General features: G+C 38.9%; 1 protein-coding gene across 1 annotated transcript; it reads right to left on the bottom strand.

Moving 5' to 3' along the window:
• Positions 1-3,703: 3,703 nt before the first annotated feature.
• LOC125236688 (pupal cuticle protein-like) lies at positions 3,704-12,564 on the bottom strand. The gene is made up of 3 exons (XM_048143601.1): positions 12,412-12,564; positions 5,823-6,024; positions 3,704-4,283 (listed from the first exon to the last, which is right to left on the bottom strand). Exons 1-3 carry the CDS (start codon positions 12,421-12,423, stop codon positions 3,880-3,882), a joined length of 618 nt encoding a protein of 205 aa, XP_047999558.1. The 5' UTR covers positions 12,424-12,564; the 3' UTR covers positions 3,704-3,879.
• Positions 12,565-13,518: the final 954 nt, after the last annotated feature.

Raw genomic sequence — 13,518 nt, 5'->3', positions numbered from 1 at the left:
TACCTAGTACAATGACCTTTGCTCGGAAAATATATAATATAAACTCTAAAATGCCCATTTATCCAGAAATAACACTTAGCAGGGGCCCATTTCTCAAAACTGAAAGTTACAAGCGGAAGTCTCTTTCCAACTTGTCATATTAGACATTGACAACGCTGAGTAGCTTCGAGAAATGGGCCCCAGATCGGCTTTTCGCCCTTAATAGGTGTTGTAGAAGTCAACAGTGCGATACGCGTGGCGATGGGCTATCAACACTGCAATGTCACTCCACCCCTTAATTGCTAAGGGTTGCACTGAGACTTCAGCAGTTTCATATGCTCTGCCTACCTCTTTTGGGGATACAGGCGTAAGATTATGTATATGTCAACCCAGGGAAAGCAGGAAGAAAAATAAATAATGATAAATAAAATATTATAGGACAGTCTTACACAGATTGACAAATGAGGCCTACTTGTGTACATACGAAAGATCGAGTCCTTTTTCTTATTGATAAGGTAAATACCTAATTAAAATTATTGATGTTTAAATACATACCACATCTTTTTAAACGTCTTGGGGACACTTCTAAATTACAGTGCCTGCAAAACTGCGTCGTGCAAAAACGTTAAACGTACCAACAGCCCGTAACGTTACTGTAGGCTATTCAATTTAACAGTTAACCTCCACGTAGTGGACAACCGTTAACAAATAAATACAACGGGCACACAAGACTACCCAGAACAGGGTGTCTTGGCGCCTACGAACGTACGAACGAGGAGGGTCGACCCCAAGTATAAGGAACAGGCAAAGAAGAACAAGCTAACTCTGTGCAAAGTTTGCAAATAAGTATAGGGTTTGAAAATATCATCGTGGACTTCAAATTATAATGCAAATCGTATATTTATAACAATTGCACTTTCACTATGTATTCGTCTTGTCAAAGTCGCCAACTCTATGCCCTTTATTTTACAGGAACTCTATTATTTACGACCGGTCTGGCGTAGTTGGTAGTGACCCTGCCTGCTAAGCCGCGGTCCTGGGTTCGAATCCCGGTAAGGGCATTTATTTGTGTGATGAGCACAGATATTTGTTCCTGAGTCATGGATGTTTTCTATTCTATGTATATAAGTATTTATATATTGTGTATATCGTTGCCTGAGTACCCACAATACAAGCCTTCTTGAGCTTACCGTGGGATTCAGTCAGTCAATCTGTGTAAAAATGTCCTATAATATTTGTTTATTTATTTATTTTACATGTACAGTCTCCGCTCACACCGCTAAACCGCAAACAATAATAATAATTAAGAATAAGTATTTTCAAGGAAGCAATTCAAGGAAGGGAAAGTGACAGTGCAACTTTTATATACTCGTACGATCTAAAGATTATATGCAAGAATATTTGTCCGTATTATATATTCAAGCGCCTACTAGGTTTATCTGCGTTTCTAACAACAAATGATCTACAGGCGCTTTCTAAAGTATAAAATACTTTTGGTTTACGTTTTTTTAAATTATTTTATTTAGGGCAACGTTTGCCGTGATTATCAGTTTAGATAAACTAAACATATAATTGAATTTCATAAGTTTTTCCCCAAAAATTTCATTTTTGGCACAAACTTTTATCGCCGACTGTATTTTTCTTTCAACAGTCATCTACTGCTCTCCGAGACGTTTCTAAAAACCCCTTACTCGATGGGAATGCGACATTTAATTAAAATTCTTATGGCCACCGTGCTGCTCCATCATCAGATCAGCTCCATGATACCTTAATTACCTTGATTGTCACGTGATTTACATACTATGTGTGCAAAATTTCGGCACAATCGGTTAAAGATATCTGCTTCAAAATTGAGTCGCAAGAGTTCACCCGAAACATAAATAAGTAATAACCTACAATGTAATGACGGAAAATGCCAACAAAAACAAGATTGTGTTTTTCAGTACTAAAACTACAGTGTTGTGTTGTACTTTATTGTTGACATCTCATTCTGTTGTAAATATTTGTTTTAGTGCATGATGCATGATAATTTATATTATCAATGAACACAATGATTCACAAAACATTCGTATGCCCTCGGGTACGACATAGTGAAACAAGAATATATACCTGTAACCATCAGCATATACACCTATGTTCGACGAATAAAGAATTTGTATAATTTGTATAATTTAGTGTTTAAGTACTTTAATGTTTCTGTTAGTGACTTTGTAACTCGGGGTGTTATTCCAGTTGCCCAATTTTTGATAAGTAGGTTACATTATATTTTATGAGAGAGTGGACACACAATGCACATTTGAAAAAAACATGTGTACCTCTATAAAGAATTCTGACTTTTAGCATTTAGGGCCGGTTGCATCAAACCACAGAACACCCCTGTGCATCAAACCGTCTGTCACCGTTAAAGCGTTCGTTAAATCTTATTGTATGGGAAGTTCCATCCATAGACGTCTGCTGCGTGACGATGATGTGTCAATCAAATGTGGTTGATGCAACTGGCCCTTAATCAGAAAAACAGTTTTTTAACCAGTTTCTTTTTACCCCCAATTCTCTTGGTCGACGTGGATGCACAATACTATTAATGCGTATAACGGCTATGCTCATTCTTGCCCTTAGTCAACTCAGTATTGTACAGTACCCGGCGATAATGACTGCACGTTTTTTCGTCTTCATAGAGCTTTGTCTCTTTCTTGCTTACCTATGTGACGTTAATTGTCTCTTTCCAAATGCATTCTTTATCGCCGTTTACTGTAACCCAGGGGCGACACCAACGTTCCAAAATTGTCTCACTCGTGTTTTATAAATGAGGACATTTGAGGAGCAGACTCCGTCAACTGATGTCACTGATATCAGAAAAGACTTGGGAAATGGAAAATGCTAGCTTTGCCAGGGGCGATGACGGACTAACCAATGCAAGTATATCGTGTACCACCAACAAATTTCGACTCTGCCTTGGGTGGAGAGCCGCAGGGTAACTAAGTCACTGGTCCCACCGCGAGCTAGTAAGCTATGAGCTATCGGCTATAAAAACGAACAAAAGATAATCACTTCCGTGCAAATAAAAGAGACACAGCGATATTGATAGCTCACCGCTGGGCGAGTAACAATAAACATCGCCGTGTATATTTACGCGGGAGTGATTATCTTTTGTTCGTTTTTATAGCCGATAGCTCATAGTTTGCTAGCTCGCGGTGAGACCAGTGCCTAAGCATTCGACCGCGTGCACGTAACTAAACGTCGGTCGTAAGTTTATAAAATTTTTACATAGAATACCCTTGCTCAATCGGTGGTATCGAATTTGTTGTCAACTTGGGCTGATTCTTGGCTATAGATTTTTATATCTTTTCGCCATATGTTGCTGCAAATTCAGTCATAGTGTTACAAAACGAACGGCCTAGGCTATTGGTAACGGACACACAGCAATCATAGCATTTTCTATGTTGACATAACTGTTAGTCAAGCCACTGATGCGTGCTACTGCAAATTGGTACACTTTCGAACCTATATTCACTAACAAGAAGTACCTAATCATTGCCGTGTAGTTTTAATAGGCAATTTGGTGGCAAAATGTACCTGTCTGACTAATTGCGCCTGCCAGGCACACGCTCAGGTGATCGTGCAATTATTACCTAAACTACTAATTTACATGCCAATATGTTTTGTTATTGTTGACGGCTTTCAAGTTAGACTATAGAAGGAAGGGAAATTAAATTAAATACAAAAGTTATCATTATTAGTTTTTTTTTATTCTTACTTTTCGCAAGTTCGCTCTACAAGAGTTGCATTTTGCATACACATTTCGCATTCTTTATACACAGTAAAACATTTTTTTTTTACATTTTCTCTATTTTATATCAAAATAAAGTCAGGCAGTGTTGAGGCTAGGGTCAGAGGTAGGGTTTAGTGCCAGCCGTGAGCGCCATGGCCCCAGGGTTCTTCGGGGGCGGCGGCGGCCGCGTGGGCCGCATGGGCGTACTGGGAGAGGTGAGCGGCGCGCGCGTGCTGGACCTCAGGGGTGTCGACGACGTACTGTCCGTCGTGCGTGAGCTGGATGTGGGCCTGGGGGCCGGTCCACTTGCCGTAGCCGCCGTGCGCAGGGGCGTAGCCGCCGTGCGCGAGCGGCAGCGCGGCGCCGTGGTAGGCGAGCGGCGCGATGGGCCCGTGCGCGTAGGCGCCGTGCGCGTAGGCGCCGTGCGCGGCGTTGACGTGCGCGGCGGCGTGCGCGGCCTTCAGGTGCGCGACCTCAGGCGTGTCGATCACGCGGCCGTCGTGCGCGAGCGGGGCGGGGCCGTATTTCAAGAGACCTGGAAGATGAACAGTTGATCAAGTTCAAATATTTGGAGGTTGAGCTGATATAGGTACCTATACTTATGACACTGGTTGTTACAAAAGTCGGCATTGATTTAGGGGTAAATTATGTAAGGATTTTGGTATCGACAAAATTTTGATCAATCAATCAACTGCCTATTAACTGACGATTCGTGTAAATAAGTAAATATTCTTCATTGCACCATTTAACATGTAAAATTATACATACACGTACATAGGTAGGCTAAAGCTTCTTGCATTACTTTTTAATTCTTAACGCCCAGTTTAACATAACTATGAAATACTTAGGCGTAATCCATGTGTAGAAAGGCGTTGAGTTTAAAACTTATTTCTGGTTTAGTAAATAAAGACGTTATTGTTCACGAAACCAACTCACTGGTGCGTGGCGTATGCTCTATGATGAATAGATTTGGGAGATAATGCGTGACGTAATTCAATAAAATAACTTGTACTAGAACGGTAAGTAGCTGATTTCGCAAAAGGGCGTGATTAGGGTAATTTTATTGTTTCCATGATTTATTAATGTTTGTTGCCTAATTTTATTGTTTCGGCTAATTAAGTTTACAACTAACAATTAAGTAGATCACAATTTTATGTAAGAATTCCGTTTTTTACAAATATCTGTTATCTCGTTTTAGTAAACCTCGGCCAGTTTTGCAATGCTTAGTTGATTTAACACTAGAACTTAACTTGATTTGAATATGGAGCTATACCTACCTACACTGGCTCTGTAGCCGCAATATTACATGGCCATATTTCTATTTTATTTACAGCATGTCTGTGGACACATACAGCACACTATACGTTTTATGTTTTAAATAAAACCTACTTTTACCTGCAGAATTTAAGAGATACAACTCGGGGGTGTCTTTCGCTGACACTAGCACACTGGAGTCTTTAGTCACCAGTGATACAGATATAAATAAGTAACTCACCAGCAGCAGGGGCGCCATAGTGTCCTCCATATCCCAAGCCGACGCCGGTGTGTCCAATTGGCGCCCGCGGCTTTGGCGTGCGTGACCTCGGGTGTGTGTGTGTCTTGCACGGGCGCTAGCACACTGGAGTCTTTAGTCAGCAGTGATACAAATATAAAGTAAGCAACTCACCAGCAGCAGGGGCGCCATAATGTCCTACATATCCCAAGCCGATGCCGGCGTGTCTAATTGGCGCCCAGGCGCCGTGCGCGGTTGACGCCGCGGCGTGAGCGGCTAAGTGTGCTGCTTTAGCGTGCGGGACATCGCGGCGCGCGCAGGCGGTAGCACCCTGAAGTAATTGTCAGCCACTGGTGACATAATTATAAAGTAAGCAACTTACCAGCAGCAGGGGTGCCATAGTGTCCTCCGTATCCCAAGCCGATGCCGGCGTATCCGATCGGCGCCCAGGCGCCGTGCGCGGTTGACGCCGTGGCGTGCGCGGCTAAGTGTGCTGTTTGGCGTGCGCGACTTTGGGTGTGTCTTGCACGGGTGCTAGCACCATGGAGTCTTTAGTCACCATACAGATATAAAATAACTCACCAGCAGCAGGGGCGCCATAATGTCCTCCGTATCCCAAGCCGATGCCGGCGTGTCCAATTGGCGCCCATGCGCCGTGCGCGGTTGACGCCGCGGCGTGCGCGGCTAAGTGTGCTGCTTTGGCGTGCGCGACCTCGGGTGTGTCTTGCACGGGCGCTGGCAGCCAGGAGGCTTTGGCCAGGCAGAGGGTGGCAGCGAGAACAATCTGGAAATTTAAATATTGTGATTATGGTCAAACGTCTATCTATTCAACCTTAAAAAAAAAGTGATCATCGAGGATTTTAAAGAACAAATAGAATGTTAAGCAGTCAATGTTTGACTCAGGTGTCTGTTAACATACTACAAAATTTTGATAAATTAGACGAAGCAGAGCTTGCCATGGCGTTTGGTTAATCGGTTAAGCTCCTATGTTTATAGTAATTTTGACTATTTAGTTAATATCTACCGGTAGAGATACAACAGGCGCGGCATATTTACGATTAATTTGCAGGTTACTAGATCTTAAAATAATAAATTATCTATGTGCTCTTCCTGAAACGTGTGTTTACCATAACATTTAAACATTACATAACTTTACATGATTTAAATAATAACTTTAATGATGCTAACTAATCAATCATCCATTATTACAATGACTCGGTTCACACAATTGTATAAACAAATAAAATTCAAAATGTACAATCGAATAAATCATGGCTACCGATACGAGTTCTCGATTGAGTAACATCCAGATTCCTTGTCAGCGTTTAATTAAAAGTAAAACCAGATTGTCCCGAGCTGACATCGGATTAGGCATTTCACTTTATCGGTCGTGTTATTCTTAATTACATGTGACTTTCCAACTCAGAAGGGCCCTATGCTTCAAGTGCGATAAGAACGTTTCCATCAAAAATCTCAATAGAAATTCTGAAGGGCAGGTAAAGTTTAAGGGCCCTTTTTGATTTGAAAATCACATACATCTATCAGTGTAGGCAAGTGACAAGCGATCCCTATCAAGGTATGCGTCAGGGTAAATGCTCTAATGAAGTGTCACACAGCACGCCTTCTTGCTCAACCGTTTACAAAAGATCATGAGATTCGGACAACGGGCCATTTAATATTACATGCGATCATACACTTTGCGAAATAAACTATTTTACAGTGTGTTAGTGGTACAATGCGTGTGAAATGGAGAACACATGAATGGGGTAATTAAACTATAAGCGTAACGATTTCGAGTGCTTTGAACTGCAGAGGTTGCGGATTTTTATCAATGTCAACGGCTTTCGGGTGATATGACACACAGATACATATTTATAATTTTCGTGATGGCTTCTTCTAATTCCTTACAATCACTGTTCAATATATTGGACGAGCTCCAATCTGGCTCCAATGGTTTATTTTGATTTTGTCTTGTGTCTTCGAGACAGATATTCCTTTATTATGAAGCTAATGCGTTTTTGTCTTGGCTTTCTCGCTACTTCTTATTGCCATTTTCTTATAGTTATTATAACGTAATAACCAAGATATCTTCTATAGCGACTTATGGAACTATTGTATAGTGATGAGATTGATGAGAAATTGAAGAATGTTGCGTGCCTGGGCAACTTCAAGAGCAGATCTACGAGGTCATTTTAAGTGGCATTTTTGACAGCGACATATCGGCATCAGCTCCTTTAGCACAACTTGCCTTGTCGCGCGCGAGTCCATACTTCAAGTCGCGCTTGATGTGCTAAAGGGGCAGGAGTGATTTAGAAGTATTCTTCGAATTTAGTAGTAAAGGCAAAACACGGCAGCCGTAATTACAAAATGGGCTAGTACTTAAAAGGGTTTTGCAAAGCTTCGAGCCCGCGGGCGTGGCCGGCACGCACAACAGATGACAGATAAAATAACTGCACTAGGAAAGCTTTAAATAAGTAAACTAGTTCTAGAACTACTTTCGAGTAATTTATAGAGCTATTTATAGGTCCGCGGGACGGTAGTGAGAGTGCTGGTAATTATTGTAACCTATTATTATTGAACTATGTCAACGGATATACGTAACACCCGCAAAGAGGATGTTAAAGAGGCTTAATATATTTTTTCCTGAATTATAAGGGAATATTTTATTGATATGCTGTTTACTATTAAATAAATGAATCACTTTTAGTAGGTATTAAAATATTGAAATCGGGAACAATAAGCCCAAACCTCCAAGAATAGAGCATACTCCCATCTTACAGGTTCGCAATGCACCTACTAACAATAGTAACAACCCTTTTGGTGATTCGGACAGCGCTGATCGCTTATTTAATAGCACCCGCTCGTTCGTTTTCCTTCTAAGTACTTCATTATAAAAGCCTGTTGTGTTTGCACGGTAGAGGTCTTTAGTCAAAACCGTATAAATAAATAGTAGATGACCCTTATTTATTTGTTTGTTGTTATTAACGTAGGTTGTAGGATGCGCGGAATCCCATTGTTAGTACATCCTTCAAACGCTTTATGGGAAACAATCGAACATTTCCTTCACGCCTTCCGTGTTCCGTGTATTGTTCAAACCGTCGTTTAATGAAGAGTTGATTACAACATATTTGGCATTCCGATTTAATAAGATTTCCAAATGTACTTATTATTATTAAAGCTTATTTTCTGTTTCGTACAATTTTGATGGAAACAATCTAGGTCAGCTATCGCGAAATATCGGTTCGATACAATAAGAGTCCGTCATAAGTGCCTAAAGCTTATTAGAAAATTGCAATCGATCTTATCAGTCCTAGTAAACAATGAAAATAATTAGTTATTAAGACTGACATAATGTAAGTTTACCATCTACTTTTTATCTCTGCCGCATGACTTAACACATTTGCTCTCAACAGGTGCTTAAAGTTTGTGATCTCTGCAATTAAATGGAAATTACATGTCATTATAGTTAGCCTAGCGGCGGTGGTCCAAATATCGGAGGATTTGAAGGTTTAGCAGATACAGTCGGCACCAAATATATCGGAGCAGGCAATTCGTTCACAAATGTCTGTAGGTACACACCTTTATTGTCACCGTTCCGTGTTTTTAGACATGTTTGAGAGCCTCAACAGCTCCGATATTTTCTAATAGTGAGTTTAGATAGTAGTTTAGTAGTGTATTTTTTCTTCTTGCAGGAAATTGTAAAAAGGCATGTTTTATTAATTAAGTACTTACCTATGTAATATTCAAACACAATTTATTATTGTTTATGAATAAATAAATGAATGAATGAATGAATAATGGCGACTGTAGTCAGTACCTTTTCTCAACATTACGTCAAACACATGGATAATGTGAACTTTAAATTGGATTACCCGAGCCGTGTGTGGTCAAGTTTATGCTCCATGTTGAGTGATTGGCGCTGCCATTTGCGAACAATTGGTTGTGCAATGATAAATAGCCAGTAGGTATAGCCACCGCCCTGTGGTAGGCAATTCTTAAATAGGGAATTGTTTCTAACCTTTAAGTAATGGCGAGGTATTGTTACACATTTCTTGTAATGTGTGGTCCAGGAGAAACTACCTATAGATCATAGGTAATTATGTTTTTAATTAAAATTTCAACTAGGTTTGTGGCGACACTGATATGATATATTAGAGCTTTTAATGTTAGCACGTGTTGCGTATAGACATTTTGAAACTATGTGATGGATTGTAATGAAATTGTACATATTCCATGACTAGAGGTACCTATGTCTAGATATGGCGGCAATTGGTCAATATATTGCTTCAGATTTTAAAAACAAACAAATAGAGCAAAAATAACTGTTGTAAAATAGTCTCTGTATTTTTGAACTGTGTTGCCTATCTGAAACAACCAAAACTCATATTTCCGCCCTAAGTGCGTTTTCACATTATCCGATCCGATATCGGAAGGATTTCAAGGAGTTCAAAAAAACATCTAAGATGGCGGCTTAAATGTATGGGATATCGGTCCTACATCCGATATCGGATTGGATAATGTGAAAACGCACTAAGAGCCCTCTAGGTATAAACACACTCATGTCATTGTGCGTTTCATTCCATTCAAATTCGTTTAAATTGAGTGTAACTACTTTTGTATGGAACATCGAATCTTGCTGTGGGCTGCGGTCTCTTAAGGAGTTGTCGAAAATGTGTATTAGAATGGGCCATTTAAAATTAGGTAGTATCGAATTATCGACAAGCGTTTTGCAAACCGGCGCGCAAAATGCGAAATAGGACCTTGTTACATTACGTATTTACGGGGTAACCAGGATCTGACAAAGCAGGTTGATTTTATGGGCGTGGGCCTCATATCGGCCGCTTTTGCATTCTGTTGCAAGCCTTTTGCAATAGATCGGAATTATCATTCGGCGAACTGGTGCACAGTATTGCAATGGTTGCAAAACGGAGGAAGCCGAAGGCGTGAGGAAGTGTTATGGTTTGCCGAAGGTCAGGAAAAGCCAGGTTATTAGAATATTACAAATTACGCGCTTGATTGACCGCAGTATGTCCCGGGTTGCGCAGTGAACGGTTTTTTAAACCTTTTTTGCCGACTGTGTGTAACTGGCTTTCAATTTACTAACATCCTGTTATGCTAAAATTGATAAAGAGGCTTGTCACTAAGCCCTGGTACACGAGTATTGTTTATATAAGCTGCAGGTTCGATGTTAGGAGTGGCGACAATACAAAATCTTTTAGCTAACATGAGCTTTTGCCCGCGGCTTCGCTCGCGTTAGAAAGAGACAAAAAGTAGCCTATGTCACTCTCCATCCCTTCAACTATATCCACTTAAAAAATCACGTCAATTCGTCGCTCAGTTTTGCCGTGAAAGACGGACTAACAAACAGACACACACACTTTCCCATTTATAATATTAGTATGGATAAGTATGTCGAACATTCGATATTTTATTTCATTAAACATATGCAAATTTTAATGACTAATAAAGATGAATCAGCTGTATTAAATTACAAGCAATTATCACTGTTTGATGCTTACTCAGTTTTCCGCCCACCGTTTACCGGATATGAGGATGCGCCCAACGCGGCAGAACCTTAGCCTTATTTCCTGATTAGTTTTTTTTTAATAAGGATGTTATTGCATAAATTGACTGAGTCCTACGTAGTCACTGGTCCTACATTTATTTATCTTTACTTATTCCACTTGACTAATTCGTTATTGTAGTTATTACTTTTCTGTAACTTGTGAGCGGAATGCATTATCGGCCGAATAAATAAAATAACATATTTAGTTTTTTTGGTTCTAGCCAAATTCATGCTCTAGTTTCATTTATAAAAAATAATTAAATTAGATAGATAGCAAGAATTGCATGAAGATATTGAAGAGCATCTTTCATAATCGTAGTTTATACAAAAAAATTTTTTTTACTAGTCCTTGATGCATTAATAACACCGGATGCACCTGTCATGTGCCTACGATTAGGTGCATTTTTAAGTTACGACCTTGACACACTGATTAGGAATTTGCCACGATGATTTATACGACGTTAACGAATTGTGGGCCGAATCGCTTGCACATGAACATGGATCTTGCCGCCCACTGCACGCATTTGCATAAAACTGCATTACATTTTAATACTATTTGTCTAGTTTGTTTATGAGCTTACTCTGTGTCAATGATAAGATTTGTTGCTAATTTAAATAAAACATGCTGAAATAGTTTACTTAAGTGTTTACATATCTGTGACAGTGGCAGCCTCGTTTATTATTTTACATATTACTTATCAATAAGGATTAAATTATTTTCTATGAGGATAAATTAATTTGTTCTAAGAATAAGGATTAAGAGATTACAGAGGGCAAAATTTAAGCTTTTCACTTAGTTTTTCTCACTGTTTATTTATCTGGAATATTTAAGAAATAGTAAATACATATATTAAATAATTGTACTTATACGTTAATTAGAAATTGATTAAACGAGATGTGTTATTGAAATAACTTCCCTGCGTTTTGCTTTGTTTCTTATTGCCTAGGATTTAAGACCTCTAAGCTTTTTTTATTGGAGCAAGCATTGTTCTATTATGGGAAAAGGAAGATTTTTTTGCATATGAAATGTAATATGTTGATATAAGCCAATACGTCGACATTACGTTATCCAGAAAGAAAGTGTTAGAGAACTTACTCGATGATACGACCAATTTTAGGTTTTCATGAAATTTTCAAAATTCAGGAGTTTTTGTTGAAAGGAGTATATTCAATTGATATAGTATTATGTTTTTTGTTGCAGGTAAGTGAAAATTAAATTTAAACGTGTTTTTCTTACTTCTCGTCTGAAGTTTGCACGGGATATTCTAGATCAGGAGACACATTTTTTACCGTTGCAATTTTTTTAGTTTTTGTCTATAGCTATTTTGTTTGTGTGAATATAACCGCGCGTCATATGACTTAGTAATGAAAATATTATATGAACGTTTAATGTAATAACATGTTATTTTATGTATGTATTTTTTTTAATTAAAATTATACTAAAAAACACAAAATATTAGTTTGAATTTGAAGATAAATAAGCTGAAAAATATGTAGGTATAGAACGTGAAACACTTAGTTCTGCAAAATTTTGACCAAACCCGAAACTTCGTTACTTTTGAATCTAACATGTTAGCTAGCTCAAATAAAACCAAAAACACTCACCATAGACTGCATGATTACTGTATTTAGGTACTAGGTGGAGATCTCAAACGAACTAGCTTAGGCGCTGCTGTTGCCAGTACTCGCCTAGGAATTTTCGCCTAAGTGCGACGATGCTGCGACTAGCTCCAAAGTCGGAATGCCGCTTGGACACAGCTCGGCCCCTTTTATATGACGCACCCCGCTTCGAGGCTGGTAATTGGTAACAATTAACGTGCAAGTGCAATGCTTTAGTTTTAATTGTGAGATGGCTTATTCCGGAGGACTTGGGGGTGCGAAGCGGAGCTCGGAAAAACGACCGTTATTTGGGAAAACTTAGTTTTCTGTAGAACATAGACTCTTTAGCGATAATACCGCCTGTTGTCTACCATATTTCAAGTTACGTGCCTAATTTTTATTTTATGATCTTTTTTACATTGGTGAGCAATAAATTATACATATTTGTATCGTACTAGTCATACTCCTATTTATCTACATTCTTATAATAACGGCCCTAGGCTCTATGAACAAGTCTGACACATAAATGGAGCCTAAATTACGGTTAAACTTTGAAAATGACCTGAGTTTTTCCAAGCTTTGGAACTTAGTGCTTGTGTAGAGGACTCTGATGGTTTTCTTTCGATTACTGTGGTTCTGCGAAGGAGCGTATTCTCCATTAACAAGAAAGCTGTATAAGGGCTTTATAAGTGCGGGTCTTTTTTCAACTTATGTATTTTTGGAATTATCATAAATGATTGTTGTGAAAATGGTAACTGAATGAACTGCTTCGTGCTAAGTGTTTGAAGAGATTTTTTCTATTTAGTTTCCCTGAAGTTAACATGTGATTTCGTTTCGATGCATTATTTAAGTAAAAATCTTTTAAGTAAATCTTACAAGATGCGTAAAGCAGACATAGAGTTTACTAATCCTTTTAGGCAAGAATTTACTTTGCAATTGTCTTGGGGATTTCTCTGAGTTTGTTAGTCGATGATGACAAAAGATGTTGGTTTATTTTCATGAGTTCAGCTCCAGCAAAATCCGAAATTTCCAAAATTCCCTGTTTGAATCTGTGAAAAGTTACTTTTAATTATTGAAGTACCTAAACAACTAAATTAAAGTATGAGGTATAAT

This window comes from Leguminivora glycinivorella, chromosome 19 (genome assembly GCF_023078275.1).
Source record: "Leguminivora glycinivorella isolate SPB_JAAS2020 chromosome 19, LegGlyc_1.1, whole genome shotgun sequence".
Taxonomy (NCBI): Eukaryota; Metazoa; Arthropoda; class Insecta; order Lepidoptera; family Tortricidae; genus Leguminivora; species Leguminivora glycinivorella.
The sequence above is the reverse complement of the archived record's forward strand: the minus strand, read 5'-3'. Positions and strand labels throughout refer to the sequence as shown.